Genomic DNA, 19,826 nt, shown 5'->3' with positions numbered 1-19,826 from the left:
GAGGTGAGGAGGGTGCTGGAGTGTGGGCTGGCCCCTCAGAGCAGCAGCAGGGTGTGGCCCGGCCCTCTCCTAGCAGAACCTGGCTGCATGTGCCAACTCTGAGTCAGCCACGCCTATCCTGCCCAACCACCCTGGCCAGGGAGGGGCTTCAGCTCCTCTGTCTGGGCCTGAGGCCAAAAGAAGGCCTATGTGAGGGGGGTTGGGGGTGTGCAAAGGAAGAAGGAGCCCGGCTGCAGCCCTCGCCAGGGGCATCTGGGGCAAAGGGAGAGGTGACAGTCCCAGATCATGCCCTGGTTTGGGCCTGAGGCTCAGAACTGGGAGGTGATGTGAAAAAATAGGAATGATGCTGCAGATGAAGCCAAGTCAACCGCTGGTGTCAGAATTTCATTGGGTCTTTGCCTGGGAAGAGGAGCAGGGCTTGAGGAGGCCTGATTTGCTGAATAGAGACTTGCTCCTGCCCCCCCCCCCCCCCCCGCCCCAGACAGAGGTGCCTCAAGGAGGCCCCCAGAGGCAGGAGGCCCCCAGAGGGCAGGCCTAGAAGGGTGCATCTTGTCTTAGGTGGGAGAGGAAAGGAGAGGTGAGTGCAGAGAAAGGACCCCCCTCATTGTCCCCACCCCCAGGCCAGGCTCCAAAGTGAGGCCCGAGCAGAAGGGAAACCCAGGAGGGCTCTGCCAGGGCTGCCAGGGCTGGGGTGGAGGACAGGACCCACAGTGAACGCCAGGTGAAGGGCTTGGGGGAGGTCTGCGGAGGGAGGGGCTCTCCAAAGTCCTGAAGTCCTGACCCATTCCCAACCCTCAGAACCAGGAGACAAGGCCACCCAGGCTGGCTGCGCTGGGAAGGGCTTCTCCAGAAGGGGCCCAACTGGCTCTGCCCAGGAGACCCATGAGGGCCGCACCCCTCATCCTGGGAGGCCCGCTGGGGGCTCTCCCAAGGGGCCCTCCCAAGGGGCGGTGGGCAGGCGGTTCTCTAAGTACCCTGTAAAGAGGGTGTCTGGGTTCAGGAACTGAAGGTGGGAGTCGGGGGTCCACATAGGGACCCCTTGCCCGGACAGCCTCTTGGGAGGACATCCAAAGAATGGAGCCTGGGAAGACCACGCGACCCGGCTCCACACCTGTCAGCCACTCTGCTGCACAACTGCCAGCAGTTTGGGGGGTGTGGAGGGGGGTGTGGCGGGGGGAGGGGGTCTCAAAGGTGAGCTCCCTGCACTCCCTTGCTGTGAGCTTCCCGCCCTGCCCCACACAGCCCCCACCAAAGGCGCTCCTGGGGTTCACACTTCCCAGCGGACGGGAGGGGACCCTCCTCCGGACAAGGCCCGGGCGTCCTCTCTGAGGATCTCGGGACCTGGGCACCCGTTTTGCGGAGGGGAGAGCAGACCTGCGGGGCGCGGCGGCTGGACGCCTGGGCGCGGACAGGACGCTGCCCTTCCCGAGGGTGACGCCAGGTCCCTGGGAGCATCGCCCCGAGCCCCGGGAGGCGCCCGCGGGCAGGGCGTGGGGCCGGGCCGCCCTCGGTAATGACAGGGCCGGCCGCCGGGGGTGGCAGCGGCGGAGGAAGCGGGAGGGCGCTGGCTATTTCTGGCCGGGGCGCGTCCACCCGCCGGGGGCCAGGGCTCGGCGGGCTCCCCGGCCCCGACCTCGGCCCGCCCTCCCGGCCCCCGGGACGGGCGGGGAGAGACGCGGGTTGGCGGACCGGAGGGGCGGGGGCACGGGCGGCTGGCGGGGGCGGGGCGGTGTCCCGGGCCCACCTCCGGCCTCCTCCCACCGCAGTCCCTGCGCGTCTCCTCCGCGCTCGGCTCGGACCCCAGGCCGCCGGCGGCGTGTGCCCCGCAGCGCCCCGCTCCCGCCGCGCTCCCCTCCCCGCGGCGCCGCGCGTCGGGCATGGACTCGGGCCGGGACTTCCTGACCCTGCACGGTGAGTGCGTGGCCGGCGCGCTGGGGAGTCCCTGCGAGGGTCCGCCCCGCAGCGAGCCCTCCCCGCTCCGGGCGGAGGACCCCGGGGTCCTGCGTCCACCCTCCGCCCCGTCCTGGCCCGCCCCGCGGCCCTCCGGTCCCATCGGGAAAATCTCGGCCCAGGACTTAGGGTGGGACTGCCAGGCGCGCCCCTGGGCGTTTCCAGCTCAGCCCCCAGCTCTAACCCGGGGTGGGGGTAGGGGTGCGGTCCGAAGACTTTCCCCGGGTCCCCCCAGCCTGGGGACTCCCCCTCATCCTGGTCCAGCGCGCACGGAGGGGCCGAGGAGGGAAGGAACCAGCATCCACGAATAAGCGAGTTCTCCCCGCCCCGTCCGGCGCCCGGAGAAGCTCCGCAAAGCCCCGGCGTGCCTGGATTGCTTCAGGCCTCGTGGGTGTGGCGGGTGGGGGGATGGGGTGGGGGGAGAGGTGGGGCGAGGTGTGCAAGGTTGGCCGAGGTCCGACCGTGCCGCCGTAACTGCCCCGCGCAGAACTCAGTCCGCGATGCCCAGGCCGGGGTGGGGGGTGGGGGGTGAGGGGGGGGGGCAGCAGCCTTATTCCTCCATCTGCGCATCCTCCTGGCTGGACGGGGCCAAGCCTCAGCTGGAAATGCCTGTGCCTCCACCCTTTGTCCAGCCGAACTGTCTCCTCCGACCCCGAACGGAGCCTGAGCCAGCTCCTGGCCCTAACAGGGTCCCTCCTGGAGGGAGAGCAGCCGCGGGCTCCCGACCCCAGGACCTGGAGGCCTGATGGCTGGACGGGACCCCCAACCTGGACCTGGCATGTTTTCGCTCCAGCCTGGGGGCTCGCCTGCACTTGGGAAGCTTACCCTCTTGTCCCCACCCCCTACCCCAGCGTCAGTCAGCTCAGCAAGCCCCGCCCCTCACACCAATCACTGCTCAACCATAGCTCCTTCAGTCTCCTAGAGCCCTTAGGGTGAGAGACTTCGTGTCCACTACCTTCTAAACCAGACCTGGACATTACAGGTGGGAAAGAGCAAGGCAGCGCCCCCAGCTGTCCCACTCGGAGGGGTTCTTATCCGCCAGTCCCGGTCTGTCTCCTTTCCCAGTTGGCCAGACCTGGTCCCCCTGGCCCAGAGCTGTTACCCTCATACCAGTAGCCCGGGCTCCTCGAGGCAACCTCGTGTCATGGGATCCCCCCTCCTTCCAGTGCTCCCTCTTCTCTCCTCAGGCCAGAGGTGCCCCAATGCTCCTGCCAGCCTGGCAGGAAGGGAGACTGGCAGCTCAGAGGACCACACTGGGGACCTCTGCTTTCTCTCTCCTCATCCCTGACTAGTCTAGTGCTGTCTGCCCCGCACACTGCCACCTCTCACACGCCTGCCTCCCACTCAGACCACCTAAATGCCCTCGGTCGCCTCTGGCACGGCTGCGGCCTCAGCCCATGTCGGCATGGGCTCCACCCCAGGCATCTACGCCTTTGTCCAGTCTCTCTCCCCTGGCACCCCGGTGTCTCCTCTGGAGAGGAGGCTGCCTGGAGGCTCAGCCAGGCCCTCCCAGTCCTGTGGCGTGGACTTGGCCGCCCTGGCCCTTCCTGTTTGAGACCTGCCTCCCTGGGTATGACATGTCCCTTCTGTCCTCACCCCCAGACGCATGCAGAGGCAGTGTAGTAGACCTGCATGAATTCTGGGCAGACTACTTGGCTTTTTCATCAAGACAAATCCCTCGATTTAATTGTGCCTCATCTGTAAAATGGGGGATAAGAACACTACCTCCCTCATAGGGTTGCTGTGAGGATTGAATGAAGTGATGCCTATAAGTCAGTGGTTCTCAACCTCCTTAATGCCGCGACCCTTTAATACAGCTCCTCATGTTATGGTGACCCCCAACCATAAAATTATTTCTGTTGCTACTTCATAACTGTAATGTTGCTACTGTTATGAATCGTCATGTAAATATCTGATATGCAGGATGTATTTTCATTGTTAGAAAGTGAACATAATTAAAGCATAGTGATTAATCACAAAAACAGTATGTAATTATATATATGTTTTCCGATGGTCTTAGGCGACCCCTGTGAAAGGGTCGTTCAACCCCCAAATGGGTCGCGACCCACAGGTTGAGAACCGCTGCTATAAGGGAATTAGAACAGTGTCTGGGACCCAGCCTGTGCCATGTTCCAGCAGGAGGCCCATCCCCCAAGTGACCATGCCCTGTGAGTTGCTGCCTCATTCTTTGGGAGATAAGGTTACACCATAAGGCAATCCCGAGCCAGAAAAAAATGACTAGAACTGGATTCAAGAATCAGGGGCTCCTTCCCAAGTCTGAAGCCCTCTGACTGAAGTTCCAGGACCCCCATCTCCGCCTAACCCACCTCCTCTGCTCTCTCCATGCTGGCCAGGGCTGCACTGGCTTCTCGAGCAGGTTCCCAGATGTGCCCGAAAGGACATAACCTTCCAGGGCCCTGTCCTCACTGAACACATCTACCTCCACTAACTTTTCCTACACTGAATCCCTCGCGCCCCACTGTGAGAACTGGCATTTGTAAAACTGGAAGCAGGTGCCCTGGCCGGGTGGCTCAGTTGGTTGGAGTGCTGTCCCCCCACAAACCAAAAGGTTGTGGGTTTGCTTCCTGGTCAGGACACACACCTAGGTTGCGGATTCGATCCCTGGTGGGGATGTGTACGAGAGGCAACAGGTCGATGTCTCTCTCTCACATTGATGTCTCTCTCTCTTTTCCTCTCTCCCTCCATTTTTCTCTCTCTAAAATCAATAAAAACATATCCTTGGGTTAGGATTAACATTTTTAAAAAGGGGAAGGCAGGCTATATAGGAAGACCCTGGCTTTGTCTTGGCCTCGGGAGACCTGGGCTCCAGTCCTAGCTTTGCCTTATATTGTGACCCTGGGCAAATCCATTTGCCTCTCTGGGCCTGTTTTCTCATCCACAGGATCCCAATACCCATTTCACAGAAGTGAAGATAAGAGCACTAATGAGCATGGGAGCTTCTAGGTTGGCTAAAAAGCCACTATCCCCAAGAGATAATGATTCCAGAACCACCATAGCAAGTCGGGGTGGCCAACCCCCTACCCACCTCAGTTATGATTCAAAGTGCTATTCCTGGGGTTCCAGGCCCACACTACACAGACACACGCTGATCCACCCTGATCAGTAACTTTTTTTGTGTGCCATAGGCTACTTTGGCAGTTGGTGAAGCCTGCAGGCCCTTCTCAGGATCTTGTTTTTAAATGTACAATAAAACACATAATTCAAAAGGAGCAAATTATATTGAGATGTGATTCTGTCGTTGGTCCTCCAGTTAACAATCCGTGCACGCTTTCTCTCAAACAGAGGTTCCCCTTACACTCTGCTCCCCGCCCCTCTCCAAAACGAGTAACAACTTGTCTGTGCCCGTTTTGCAGCTCATCTACACTAACACGCTCTCATGACTTACTCTCTGTGGAGTGACTTTCTGCAAGTCACCTGGCGCTTCATTTTATCGTTGCTGTGCTTGTCTGTGCTACTAACTGGCTTTGCCAGTGACTCACTGCCAATGCTGGGGACGGCAGCCGAAGTGAAGCGAACCATTCAGAGGCAGGGAGCAAGAGAGGAGTGAGTCAGGCCTGCAGGGTGGTGTCCTGACCTTGGCACACAGTAGGGCTCAGTAAATAACTGCTGGGTGAGCGACAGAGAAGCTGTCACTTGATGAAAGGTCCCACTGTTCCCCTGCACACTGGCAGCGCACTGTATACAGTGGCAGTCGTCCTCGTGCATTGGTCAAAGTAAGCCTGCGTTAATGGACTCATTGAAGATCAGCTTTTTTTTTTCCTTCAAGAATTCCATTCGCATTCCGACCCTTGGAGATTACCCACTCAGGTGGGGAAACAGAAGGAAACAGGCCTGCCTGAGGTTCACAAGTGAGGCGACAGCCAGCTGAGTCACAATGAATTCGTTGAGTAATTTTGGTAAAATATTTGGCTGGCGAGGTGGTCTGGCACAGCCTCCATCCCGTTCACAGCCTCCTCCGGGAGACCCCAGCTGGTGTTTGGAAGCCAGGCTCAGGCTCCACCCCCGGTCGGACCCCGCCCCTCGGCGGAACACCGCCTTTCCAGGGAGGACCCTCCCGGGGTTCGCCCCCTCTGGGCCCTGACCCCGCCCCGGGCCAGCTTCCTGGCTATAGCTCTGCCTCCACATCGCCTTCCCTCCACCCCCTGCCCAGCCCGGCTCCTCCCCGTCCCCACCTCTTTGGCTCTGGCTGTGCCCTCGATCCGCTTTCTGGCCTCTGGTTTTCGTCACTTCTCCGCTTCCTCCTCCGGGGCGCCCCGCTCTCGGGGTTCTAGCTCCTCCTCTGCCCGCCCGGATTCCGCTCTCGCCCCACCTCCAGGGGCTATAGGCCCGCCCCTATCGGCCCAGATTTCCCTCTCGCCCCGCCTCTAGGCCGGAGGCCCCGCCCCTCCAACCAGGTGGTAGCCCCGCCCCTCCTAGTCTCCGCCCCTCCTAGTCTCCGCCCCCTGCTCCCGCCTCCTTAGGCGTCTGGAGACTAGTGCATTGTCCCAGGCCAGGCTCGGCGGCGGCTGGGCCACTGCGGCGCATCATGCAGTTTCCGCGGGGCCGGAGCCACTCCAGAGAGCTCTACCTGCAGGAGCAGAGCCTCAAGGTGGCGGCGCTCAATGGGCAGAGGCTGGGTAAGGGTCGCAGGGAACACCGACGTCTGTGGAGACTGGGATGGCAGCGGGGGCAGGAGGCGGACTAGATGTTCCTTTGATTGGACCTGTTTAGTATTCCTGTGAGTGTGTGACCTATTGTGGGGCCGTGTCTGCAGGGGTGGCATGTGGGGTGAGTCCTGGGGGCATTGGTTACCCCTCTTTCTGACACACCCCAGCTCCTTCAAGCCTCCCTGCTCCTTGTCACCCCTCCCTCCCTCCCTCCCTCCCTGATTATAGATTTATGAGGCACCACTGGGTATGTGGCCTGGTACGGAGCTGGTGTGACTGTCATGCTGTGAGATGATCTGTAAGAGTGTGTGGTCCGATGTGATGCTGTGTGCACCACAGATGTGGGTGACAGATGTGGCAGGGGATGATCCAGGCGACTGATTCTATTACTTTGTGTTACGGTGTGGGTTTTCTGACATTACTACTTGTGCCAGTGTACCCCTGCGTGGTGGCTGCACCTGGTAATGTTTCCTATCATGGACCCATGGGCAGGCTCTTGAGTCCTGACTCCACCATGTAACTTCCCTGAGCCTCAATTTCCTCATCTGCGAAATGGGAATAGTGATAGTGCCTCCCTCATAGGGTTGTTAGGGAGGTTAAATACATGCGCCAAGAGCAGTATCTTATTCGAATACTAGCCATTATTATGGTGGATGCTGTTATTATCATGATGATGATGATAAGGCACTGTATGTTGTGCGGCTGTGTGTGACTCCGTGTAACAATGTACATCACTGTGTGACTTGACCTCAGTATTGCTATGTGTTATTATGAGTCCCAAGCCCAGTTTGTCTCTATTATGCACCCCCCTAGGTACATGGTCAGGACTCCTGGCACCCCCCTCCCCCAGCCTCCTATTAGTGCCTACAGCACCCTCTCCTGGGCACCTCTCAGGGTGCAGCGGGCCTGCGAAGGTTAGTGAGGCTGCAAGGTCCGCCCGGGGCCCCTGAGCTCAGAGGCCTCTCCCCCCACCCCCACAGGAGAAGGCAGTAGAGCTAAGTGAACGGGGCTGGGTGAGGAGTGCCCACACTTTCTGGGTGGTGGGGCGGGCAGCCCAGGAGCCTCGGAAACAAAAGGGCCTCCATGAGGCTCAGAGGTGGAGGTGCCTGCTCAGGTTTCCCAGCGGCCGAGGGCACTGTTATCAACGCGGACCTTGGGACGGAGGTCTGTGTTCGGAAGTCACATCGGCAGCCAGGGGGCTTATCTCTGTCCGACTGCAGACAGGGCCACAGCCTGGCTCCGGGACAGGATGAATATGTCATCTCCTCAGGGTGTTTTCCAGAGCTGGAGGGTGGGGCTCACCTCCTCCTTCCCCACCCCCACCCCCACAGTCCCACCCGTGCTGTGGGCAGGGGCTGGTCCTACTGTGTGCCCAGCTTGGGGGGTTGGTGGGGACTGTGGGATCCCCAGCAGGGGCTGAGGTGCCTCTTCTGGCAGCCTGGGGGCTCCCCTCCCCTTCCTCTGGCTGTGAGCTCCACAGACACCACCAGCAGTTTAGGACATCCTGCCGGATGGAGCCCCCTTCTCCACTGGGCTTCCCCTGGGGCCGAAGGGGAACTGCTCCCACCAAGACAGAGGGGTCTCCTGAGTGGAGAGACTTGGGACAAAGGTGGGGAAGGTCACATCAGAAGATCACCTCTGAGAAGGCTCTGAGGCGCCTCCTCCAACACTGCACTCGCCCAGTGCTGAGGGGACCAGAGGCACAGATTGGGAAGGGAGGTGCCCAAAGCGATAGGGAGGCGGGTGTTAGCCCTGGACTTTGTCCCCGCGGGAGGCAGGAGCCTGGCAAGGGGAAAAGAGGATGTGGTGACGGAGGCTTACGTCCAGAAAGTTCTGTGGGTCCGGTGGGTGTGTGGGCCTGGCTAGGGAGCGGGGAGGCAAGGACAAAGTGGGAGAGGCTATGAGGGGCTGGGAATCTGGGCTCAGAAAAGAAAAGCCTCCAGGCCTAGGCACAGGCCCCACAGACGGGACCCACCCGGTTCCTGCTGGAGCAGAGGCTAAAGATGGCTATGGCCACACAATTTTAATATTGGTGACAGACATGAGGCGAAATGGCCAATTGGCTCTGAACAGAGATGGCTGCTGGACTGCATGTGGCTAGGGTGATATATACAGATACAGATATATAGATATAGATACAGATGTATAGATACAGATATAGGTTGATACATACAGATACAGATCTATAGATACAGATATAGATACAGACATAGGTTGATACATACAGATACAGATCTATAGGTACAGATATAGATACAGGTATAGGTTGATACATACAGATACAGATCTATAGATACAGATATAGATACAGATATAGGTTGATACATACAGATACAGAGCTATAGATACAGATTTATAGATACAGATATAGGGTGATATGTCCAGGCACAGCTATAGATGTATCTCACTCTATGTTACAATGATAGGTTATTAGGGTGGGGGGTCTCTCCTTGATCACACTTGGTACAGGGTCTGCTGGGGGTGAGGGCTCCTGGGGAGCCAGGCATAGTATCCTTTTGGTGCCTCTTGCTTGGGCCTGGTGGGATAAAGGGCATCATAGCTTTGGGAGCCCATGCCTCAGGCCAGCCTGGGTCTCCGAGAGCAGCAAGAGGGTGCCAAGCAGCCAGGGCTGTGGGACTGCACTGGGACTTACCAGGAGGCGTCCTGGACCCAGGATATTCAGTGATGGGGCGGCCATGGAGGGACAGGGGCATCTCTCTCTTCTGGGACAAGGATCAAGACCCACTCAAGTAGGTCCAAGTCAGGGGTGGCAATCGTGGTGAGGGTAACAGGGATGGGCACAAGGGTCCCAGAGTAACTACAATGTTGACATTAAGAACTAGAACGGCTTTATCTCGGGACCTTCCCAGAATCGTGCATCATCTCATTTAACCACAGCCCTTCCCTTTGAGGGGGCTGCTATTTCTAGCCTCAGTTTACAGACGGGACAGCAGAAGCCCTGCAACATGAAGACACTTGTCCAGGTCACACAGTTGTTGGGAGGGGGACCTGGATGTAGGCACCGGTGATTCCATAGCCAGTGGAGTTGGGAGGCTGTTGGGCCCTGAGATGCTCTGGACCCATTGCCATCGGTGTCTGCCCCTTTTCTTTCCTGCTCTGCCCGATCTTTTAGTCCCGCTTCCTTCAGGTCACTCTGACCCCTAAGTGTGACCAGGAGGGGCCCACCTCGTCTTTCAGAGCCAGGCTACTTCCTGGGGGGTCTGGTCCCCCAGGGACCAGGAGTCCTTAGATTAGCTGCCCTCCCTTTGTCCATTCAGCTGTGGGTGGCAGGTCAGTGTATGAAGCATGGCCTTGAGTGGGTAGGCATCCAAGGTTTACATGCCCTCAGCTGGCTCAGCGATGACTTCGTGTACGGCAGGGCAGGTTGGAGCATGGCTGAAGGAGGGAGATGTGAACAGAGAGATGGGGACGAGGCTGGGGAGAAGCGGGCTCCTAGAGCAGTGATGGCGAACCTATGACACGCTGTCAGAGGTGACACGCGAACTCATTTTTTTGGTTGATTTTTCTTTGTTAAATGGCATTTAAACATGTAAAATAAATATCAAAAATATAAGTCTTTGTTTTACTATGGTTGCAAAGATCAAAAAATTTCTATATGTGACATGGCACCAGAGTTAGGTTAGGGTTTCTCAAAATGCTGACACGCCCAGCTCAAAAGGTTCGCCATCACTGTGCTAGAGGGTCTGGAGGTGGGCGTGGCCAGCACGGGGTCTGGGACAGCAGGGACACTGGAGGAGGTGGCATCTTACGAGCTCTGCCCCCCAGGCCTACAGAATGACGAGGACCTACAGGCGCTGCTGAAGGGCACCCAGCTCCTGAAGGTGAAGTCCAATTCATGGCGGCGAGAACGCTTCTACAAGCTGCAGGAAGACTGCAAGACCATCTGGCAGGAGTCCCGCAAGGTCATGCGGAGCCCGGAGTCCCAGCTGTGTGAGTGCCCAGGGCTGTGGGGAGGAGGCAGAGTGTGCCACCCAGGCTTGGATGGGGCCACTGGTGCTGGCTGGGGGTGGAGGTCCATCATGGCCCAGGACCACAGATAGGGAAACTGAGTCCCAGCCTGGTGGGGTATAGGTCAGGCGTGCAACCAGGACCAGATAGGGGGACATTGCAGCTAGCCAGAGTCCGGGGGAGGAGGCAGTTAAAACTAAGCTCTGGGCTGGGCTGGAGCGCACAGGACTCAGGACTGCAGACGGAGATGCTAAAGGCTTCTGGGGGTGAGGGGCACGTAACCATGACCACAGGTGGGGAAAGCAGGTTCGGAGGAGGGAGGGAGCTGGACAGTGCTGTGTGAACGCATAGGTATCCGCCCAGGCCCTTGTGGGGAGCAGGGAAGTTGGGCAGACTAGACTCCAGGTGTGGTGAGGCCAAAACCAGCCCAAAGTTGGGGCAGATAAGTCCCGGTCAGGACGTGAGGTGGGGTCCTTCCCTAGGACTGGGGCCACAGCAGGGAGATGGGGCAGAGCGGGGCTAGGACACAAAGAGAGAGGCCTCAGCAGGGTAGCTCCCTCGAGGGCAGGGGTCCGAGGGCTTTCCAGAAGCTTCGGAAATGGCCCAGGAACCCAAGGCTCAGGCCTGCAAATGGAGAGTGTCCCCTACCAGGTCTTAGGGGGAAACTCTGATGAGGGCTTAACACAGACTGCCCCCAAGGCTTTGTCAAATGCGAGGTCTGCGCTGCTGCACCTCTACTTGGTGGGAAAACCGCAGACCAGGGCTGTCTGTCACGGCTGCCACTAGCCACCTGTAGTCACGGAGCACCTGAAACTTGGCTAGTGTGACTGAGGACCAGGACTTTTAACTTGGTCGGATTTTAATGAATTTCTATTGAAATGACCGCGTGCGGTTGGTGGCTGCTCTATGGACCAGTGCAGCCGGGTCTCTCACAGCCCAGACCTCAGGAAATCCTTCGGCCGTTTGGGGACAGGCAGGGTCAGCACACTGGCAGGTCTATAGGGAATGAGGTCAGACACAGGCGACAGGCCCCAGGCAGGAGTAGGAGGGTCACAGGAGGAAGGGGAGGGTCAGCCCGCAGAAGGGACCCCAGGAAGGGTCTGCCGGGCCTCAGGACACTGGGTAGAAACATAAGAAGGTATGGCCTGCTGACCTGTGGCCTGAGGGGCCAGAGGTGAGGCAGGACAGAGGCAGGGGCCGATGGGGGAGCTGGGCTGGGGCCTTGGGGCTGTGGGCCAGGGCAGGGTCCGAGGGGATGGAGACTGAAGCTCTCAGAAAACCACTCTCAGCTCACGTCTGCCGCTCAGCACTGGAGTGACGCTGACCTTGCCTCTGGGGCACCAGCCAGGCTTCTTCACAGGCCTCTGCCCTGATATGGAGTTTCCTGCTAAGCGCTGGTGGGTGGCGGCCCCGTGGGAACGGGGCATCTTACGCTCTGAGCCCTGGGGCTTCCTGGGAGCCCAGCAGCCAGCCCATATGAATGGTTCCCAGTGTGTGCCTCCCACCTGTGTGGCTGGGCGTGGGGGCGGCAGCGGAGTAGAGGCTCAGGCCTTTCCAGACCTGCCCTGGGGAGGTGAGACCCTCACACTGGGACGGCGATGAGCAGAGGGCAGGATAGACTTCCAGGCAGGAGACCCAGTGTGAGCAAGAAGCAGGGCGAGATAGAGGACGGGACGTGAGTGAGGGGGCGGCAGGGGTGACAGGTCCAGGGCCGGGCGTCGGGTGTGGTCAGGTGAGGACACTGGCCCAAGAGGCACCCCGCCATGTCAGAGCCACTGAGGCAGGCCTTGGGCTGTGCTTGCCTGTCGGCTGCTTCCCTGCTCTGAGGGTGAGACTGTTGTCCTCAGCGGTACTCTATCCTCAGGGAAACTGAGGCCAGGTGAGGGAGGACTGGTTCCCCTCCCCCAGTTCTCTCTGCCTCTGCTCCCTGATCCCTAAGTCTCCCCTGATTCTGTCATCAATACCCACCTCCCTCCCCCAACACACACACCACCCCACTCTGGTTCCCAGGGGCAGACGGGCATTATCAGCAGTGGAGGCATCTGGACTTTCTCTCTGGAGCGGGTGGGGGTGCCGGCCCGGGAGCTCTAGGGCTCAGGCTTCCTGTTTGCACTCCAGCCTGGGTCGGGGGCAGCTGGTGTGGGGCCTGGCGGGGCACAGGGATTAAGCAGGATGTCCCCTGAGCCCTAGATGGCCCAGGGCTCACGTGTCCCACTTCCCAGAGCCTGCCGCCCGGGCTGGGCACATGGCACACACATGGGGCCTGCAGGTGGCCAGGAGACCCTGGGGCGCTCAGGGTGTGTGCGGGCACGGGGCGGGGGGGGGGGGGCGCGAGGGGGAGAACAAGCGGCTTTCAGCTAGAGCTGGTCTCGGACTCAGGACAGATGGACGTGGATGCTCAGGATGGGGGTGGGGCAGGCACAGAGCCTGGTGGGACTGGCTCCCAGCCAGATCAGGAAGACACATTGGGGGTTAGGGAGGGTAGGCAGGGCCTTGCTGCTCCCTGAAGTTTGGAAGGCTGGGCTCTGACAAAAGGACCCTCCGTCCAGCTCCTAAGGGCAGAATGATGTAATCTCTCAGACCCCCCGTGGGCATGCTCCAGTCTGCCTCTTGGGATCCTGGAGGGCAGAGCCTTCTTGCACCCTCATGGCCCAAGGGTTCCCTGAGTTCTGCACACATACAGACACCAATGGGGTAAGGTCCTCTTTACCCTCCGACATAGCACCTCTCCCTCTGTCTGTGCCCCCAGACCCCAAGGCCAGGGCTGACCGAGGGTGGCTCGCGTCTCCTGAATGGTCAGGAGAGGGGCCTGGAGGCTCACACGACTGTCTGAGGGAAGAACGGGTCCAAAGTCAGTCCGATCAGGAGGATGTGTGGCCTCGTCTCGGTCACAGGCCCCAAGCTCCAGAATGGTCTGCTCTGCCCCAGTCCTCTCCCAGGGCCCTGCTCCCTACAGCACAGAAACAATGGGGTCCGGGGTCGAAGGCGCCTGTCCCACCCTAAAGTCAGTCCCGCTCTTTGCGTTCACCCTGCCCACTACAGCTGTGTCTCACACTCCTCCTCCACCTCGGTCTCTGCCTTCCTGCCTCCTTTCCCCGGCACTGGCGGTCCTCCTGCCGGCTCCTTTCCCCCTGGATCAATGCCTGAGCTCCAGCCCCGCCTCTGTCTCTAAACTGTGGCCCCTTCCACTGTGGCCTCGACCATGTCGGGGGCAGGGGCTGGCCTCATGCTTCTCTCTGCCCCGACCCCCTTCTTACAGTCTCCATCGAGGACATCCAGGAGGTACGGATGGGACACCGCACGGAGGGCCTGGAGAAGTTTGCCCGGGACGTGCCCGAGGACCGCTGCTTCTCCATTGTCTTTAAAAACCAGCGAAACACACTAGACCTCATCGCCTCGTCACCAGCTGACGCCCAGCACTGGGTGCAGGGTCTGCGCAAGATCATCCATCACTCAGGCTCCATGGACCAGCAGCAGAAGCTGCAGCAGTATCCTTTCGGTGGCAGGGGGACCAGGCCCAGCCTGGGGATTCTGGCTGTGGTTGTCCCCAGGTCAGCCTGGGTATGGAAGATACCCAGCTCAGACCATCATACCAAAGTAGCACAGATTCAGTTAAACAGCATAAATACCTTTTCTCACAGTTCTGGAGGTTGGAAGTCCGAGATCAGGGGGCCAGCATGGTGAGAGCTCTTCTCCTAGCTTCTGGATGGATGCCTTCTTTCTCACTGTGTCCTCACACGGCAGAGAGAGGGAGAGAGAGCAAGTTTTCTGGTGTCTCTTCTGATAAGGACACTAATTCCATCAAGAGGGCCCCACCTCATGACCTCATCTAAACCTCCCAAGGCCCCATCTCCAAATACCATCCTATTGTGGGTTAGGGCTTCAATACACACATTTTGGGGTTGGGGGGGGGGGACATAATTCAGTCCCTAGAAGAAGGGAAGCAGGGGAGGCATCTGGAGCCCTTTTTGGTCCACTCTGACTCAAGCACCAGAGAGCTATGCAGCCCCCGCCCCATGTACCCTCTTCCCCCCCCTCGCCCCCCGCCCCCGCCCCCCCCCCACCCGCCTGTAACCAGCGCGGAGCTGGGAGGCTGAGGAGAGTCACCTGCTTCAGTGGGAGACCTAGCCTCTGGCATTTAAATCACCTATTTCCCAAGGTCAAGGCTGACGGGGCAGAGGATAGAGGTCAGAGAGACTTGGGGGTTAGTGCCCCATCATGACAACGTGATCAGTGGCTTGAAATTTGCTGTTTCCTATAAAGTAAGCCCCAAGTGCTTTAGTCGAGTTGGCTAAGGGTTATATATTGAAAACGAGAGGACAGACCTTGAAATAGAGGACAGACCTTGAAATATTAACAGGGTTATCCCTGAGGCTATGGGGGATTTGTTTATTTTTCTTTATTTTCTACATTATCTACAATAAATCCTTTTATAGAAAGGAAATAAATATTTTTAAAATTGGAAAGGGTTCAAAGCCAGCTAATAGGAAAAAGACCCCATGCTAGGATGTGACATTTCCACTCAAGAGGCCACCAGGCCCTGCCCCTGGCATTCGGATTCCAGTAAGTGGGGCCTGCGGGGAGCCGTGTCTCCAGTGGCCTCAGTCTGCCTGGGCCCAGGAGTCGATATTGGGCTTGAACCATGGCTCTGGCTGGGGCTCTGGGGGGACGTGGGCTCCTGGGTTCTTTCCTTACTTCTTGCCCAGCTGGATTCACTCCTGCTTGCGAAAAGCTGACAAAAACAAGGATAACAAGATGAGCTTCAAGGAACTGCAGAACTTCCTGAAGGAGCTCAACATCCAGGTGGACGACAGCTACGCCCGGAAGATCTTCAGGGTGAGGCAGCAGGGAGCCCTGGCCGTCGGGTCCTTGGCCCTGGGCCAGGGCCAGCGCTGAGCCTGCCCACGGGGCTGTCCTGGCTTTGCAGGAATGTGACCACTCCCAGACAGACTCCTTGGAGGACGAGGAGATTGAGGCCTTCTACAAGATGCTGACCCAGCGGAGGGAGATCGACCGCACCTTCGAGGAGGCTGCAGGCTCCGGGCAGACCCTGTCCGTGGACCAGTTAGTGACCTTCCTGCAGCACCAGCAGCGGGAGGAGGCGGCCGGGCCTGCCCTGGCCCTCTCCCTCATTGAGCGCTACGAGCCCAGCGAGACTGGTGAGGGCCACACCCGGCTGGGAGACCTCTTGGGGACACTGCAGCCCCAAACAGGGAGCTGCAGGAACGGGGGTGCCTCAGGACCCGGCCAGTATTTGCCGGCCCATGAAAGCAGGCAGACGGCAGACAGGGCTCCAGCCTCAATTCCTCCTTCAGGGGTTTCTGAGGACCCCTCTCCCAGGAAAGAGGAGAGGAGACTGGGCAATTAAACACTGTCCCTGCTTCCCTCTTGATGCCCATCCTGGGCCCACCTTTGAGACCCGGCCCTGTCCTGGAGGGGGCCCCGGGGCGCAGGCACAGAGCCGGAGGAGGTGAAGTCCTGTCCTCAGGGCCTCACAGCGTGGGGGACAGAACAGGAGAAGACAGGGCCCCGGAGGTGGCTGCGGGTGGAGGGCTCTGACGGGTCCCCGCCTCCCTCCCAGCCAAGGCCCAGCGGCAGATGACCAAGGATGGCTTCCTCATGTACCTGCTCTCGGCCGACGGCAGCGCCTTCAACCTGGCGCACCGGCGGGTCTACCAGGACATGGGCCAGCCGCTCAGCCACTACCTGGTGTCCTCCTCGCACAACACCTACCTGCTGGAAGACCAGCTCACCGGGCCCAGCAGCACCGAAGCCTACATCCGGTGGGGCAGCCCGTGGAGGCCGGGGGCGGGGCTCCGGCGGGGCGGGGCTCCGGCGGGGCGGGGCTCCGGCGGGGCGGGGCTCCGGCGGGGCGGGGCTCCGGCGGGGCGGGGCTCCGGCGGGGCGGGGCTCCGGCGGGGCGGGGCTCCGGCGGGGCGGGGCTCCGGCGGGGCGGGGCTCCGGCGGGGCGGGGCTCCGGCGGGGCGGGGCTCCGGCGGGGCGGGGCTCCGGCGGGGCGGGGCTCCGGCGGGGCGGGGCTCCGGCGGGGCGGGGCTCCGGCGGGGCGGGGCTCCGGCGGGGCGGGGCTCCGGCGGGGCGGGGCTCCGGCGGGGCGGGGCTCCGGCGGGGCGGGGTCCTAGCGCCACTCCCCCTACAGGGCGCTGTGCAAAGGCTGCCGCTGCCTGGAGCTGGACTGCTGGGACGGACCCAACCAGGAGCCCATCATCTACCACGGCTACACCTTCACCTCCAAGATCCTCTTCTGCGACGTGCTCAGGGCCATTCGGGACTACGCCTTCAAGGTGGCCACATCCCGGGGGGTGGGGGGGGGGTGAGGAGGGGAAGGCTAGGGGTGGCCAACCCCTCCTAATCTGCCTTGGACCGCCAGGCGTCCCCCTACCCCGTCATCCTGTCCCTGGAGAACCACTGCAGCCTGGAGCAGCAGCGCGTGATGGCGCGACACCTGAGCACGACTCTGGGCTCCATGCTATTGGACCGGCCGCTGGAAGGGGTCACCACCAGCCTCCCATCCCCTGAGGTGCACAGTGGGCACAGGGGTGCCCAGAGAAGAGGGCAGGGGGACTGGCTGGGAGGCCAGCTGGGTCTTGACCAGCTGCCCCTCCATCCGCAGCAACTGAAGGGGAAGATCTTGCTGAAGGGAAAGAAGCTAGGGGGACTCCAGCCCCCCAGCGGGGAAGGTGGCCCTGAGGCCACTGTCGTGTCAGATGAGGACGAGGCAGCGGAGATGGAGGATGAGGCCGTGAGGAGCCGAGTGCAGCACAAGCCCAAGGTTCGAGGGGAAGCTGTGGGGGGAGGGCATCCCTGGGCCCTCCCCCATCCTCACCCCCCATCGCCGGGTGGGATGGTTGCCCTGTCTCAATTCTCTGTGGCTGCCACTCAGACCCTCTGCCCCCTCTCTGTGTCTGTCTCCCTCTCTCTGTCTCTCTGTGTCTGGGTTCCTGGCTCTCTCAGTGTCCACCTGCCCCCACCTCTGACTCTAACCCGGGCCTCCCCGTGGCCCCCAGGAGGACAAGCTCAGGCTAGTGAAGGAGCTGTCTGATATGGTCATTTACTGTAAGAGTGTCCACTTCCGGGGCTTCTCCAGCCCTGGCAGCCCGGGGCAGGCTTTCTATGAGATGGCGTCCTTCTCTGAGAACCGCACCCTCCGGCTGCTCCAAGAGTCAGGTGAGCCCCGCCCTGCACCCTGAGGGTGCTGCCCCTGTCCGACCATCCGGGCTGGGGCCAGGGCCGACCTGGCTCCCCCCACACCCCCACCCCCGCCGGTGAACAAAGTTAGCATTCCCTGCTGCTACCAGCAGAGCTGGTGGGAGGGACTCAGGCACACCTGAGGCCTCCCTGCCTGACCATCCCGTACCCCCCTCAGGAAACAGCCTTGTCCGCCACAACGTGAATCACCTGAGCAGGATCTACCCTGCTGGGTGGAGAACCGACTCCTCCAACTACAGCCCGGTGGAGATGTGGAATGGGGGCTGCCAGATCGGTATGCACTGGCTGGGGCCGGGAGGAGGCCTGGCTGAGGGCCAGGGACCAGGAGACCGTGGAGACCGAGGCAGGACCAGGTGCAGGAGTGTGTGGGCTCAGGAGCTGGTGACCTCAGTTGGGAGCTGTCCCCTCGTTAGCATCGTAGTCCTTAGAGTTTTAGCACCAGAAATGCAACGTGAGGTTGGTGCAGAGAGTCGGCTGGAGGGCAGGAGGCCTTGCAGCGATACTGGCCCCTGCTTCTGCCTCACCCTGTGTCTCCAAGGCCTCAGTGTACCCTGAGGAGGCTGGGCTCTAGGGCCCCTGAAGCCAACCCACAGCCTGTGACTGCTCTGTCCTACCTGTAGTGGCCTTGAACTTCCAGACACCTGGCCCAGAGATGGATGTGTATCAGGGCCGCTTCCAGGACAACGGGGCCTGTGGGTACGTGCTGAAGCCTGCTTTCCTGCGAGACCCCAACTCCACCTTCAACCCGCGGAACCTGGCTCAGGGGCCCTGGTGGACTCGGAAGCGGCTCAACATCCGGGTATGGCCAGCCAGAGAAGGGCCAGGAGCCCACAGGCGCCCCCCCCTTCCCCCTCAGTACCATTCCTGATGCCCATCACCCCTCCGCAGGTCATCACGGGGCAGCAGCTGCCGAAAGTCAACAAGAGCAAGAATTCGATCGTGGACCCCAAGGTGACGGTGGAGGTCCACGGCGTGGGCCGGGACGTGGCCAGCCGCCAGACCGCGGTGGTCACCAACAACGGTACGTGCCGAGGCGGGGCTGGGCCCGGCCACTGCAGCTGGTGTCCGAGCTGCTGACACGGCGCCTGTGCCCGCAGGTTTCAACCCGTGGTGGGACACGGAGTTCGAGTTTGAGGTGGCGGTGCCTGAGCTGGCCCTCGTGCGCTTCGTGGTGGAGGACTACGACGCCTCCTCCAAGAACGACTTCATTGGCCAGAGCACCATCCCCCTGAACAGCCTCAAGCAGGGTGAGTGTTTGTCCAGGGGAGGGGAGGGCAAGGGGGCGGGGGCAGGGCCTGGCATCTCTTGGGCGGGGGTGGCTGTCCCTTGAAGCATCCTGCCCGAGTGACTGGAACTTTCCTTGTGTGCTCCTTCCCGCCCCCTCACCTGCCAGGATACCGCCATGTGCACCTCTTGTCCAAGAATGGAGACCAGCACCCATCTGCCACCCTCTTTGTGAAGGTGTCCCTGCGGGACTAGGCGTGGGAGCGGGCCAGGCCTCTGTCCGCGGCCCAGGGCAGGGCGGGCGCGCTGCTCCCAGCCTCGCGCTCAGAGCGGGAGGCCCGCCCTGCCTTCGGCTCTGACACACTGTCTGTGCTGCTGCCTCTCCCGGGTCCTAGGAGCTGGCCTGGGCCCTGGATCTGTCCTCACCTCCGTTAAGAACAACACTGCAGCCCTCTCCACCCTCTGGCCGGCCCTCGGTTGAGGGTTTTTATAAAAATCTTAAGACTAAGTTCCGTGGCCTCTTTACCTGCACGCCAGCAAATTCCTGTAAGTGCGCGCACGTGTGTGTGTGTGTGTGTGTGTGTGTGTGTGTGTGTGTGTCAGAGCCCTGGAACCCCAGCACCTCACTCTCCTCCTTCCCACACTCACACTGTACTGAGGGCGCTGTCTGTGCCGCTGGGCAGGAGGGACCAACAAGAAAGAGGAGGAGGGGACAGAGAGACACCCCTCCAGCCCCACAGGCCCTTCCCCAGAGGCGGACCTGCCGAGTGACCCAGACGTGAAAGCCCA

General features: G+C 60.7%; 1 protein-coding gene across 2 annotated transcripts; it reads left to right on the top strand.

Moving 5' to 3' along the window:
- The first annotated feature begins 1,748 nt into the window (after nucleotides 1-1,748).
- PLCD1 (phospholipase C delta 1) lies at nucleotides 1,749-19,546 on the top strand. 2 transcript variants are annotated; one of them, XM_036333166.1, is made up of 15 exons: nucleotides 1,749-1,911; nucleotides 10,404-10,568; nucleotides 13,846-14,074; nucleotides 15,293-15,422; nucleotides 15,514-15,745; nucleotides 16,168-16,369; nucleotides 16,744-16,888; nucleotides 16,975-17,124; nucleotides 17,218-17,376; nucleotides 17,612-17,771; nucleotides 17,971-18,087; nucleotides 18,434-18,612; nucleotides 18,702-18,834; nucleotides 18,911-19,060; nucleotides 19,207-19,546. In XM_036333166.1, the coding sequence occupies exons 1-15, from the start codon at nucleotides 1,878-1,880 to the stop codon at nucleotides 19,290-19,292; spliced, it is 2,271 nt and encodes a 756-aa protein (XP_036189059.1). In that variant the 5' UTR covers nucleotides 1,749-1,877; the 3' UTR covers nucleotides 19,293-19,546. The 2 variants fall into 2 exon arrangements, with proteins under 2 accessions (XP_036189059.1, XP_036189058.1); XM_036333165.1 differs by lacking the exon at nucleotides 1,749-1,911 and adding an exon at nucleotides 6,482-6,587.
- Nucleotides 19,547-19,826: the final 280 nt, after the last annotated feature.

Source organism: Myotis myotis, unplaced genomic scaffold, assembly GCF_014108235.1.
Source record: "Myotis myotis isolate mMyoMyo1 unplaced genomic scaffold, mMyoMyo1.p scaffold_m19_p_13, whole genome shotgun sequence".
Taxonomy (NCBI): domain Eukaryota; kingdom Metazoa; phylum Chordata; class Mammalia; order Chiroptera; family Vespertilionidae; genus Myotis; species Myotis myotis.
This window is presented reverse-complemented; position numbering and strand designations above follow the sequence as displayed.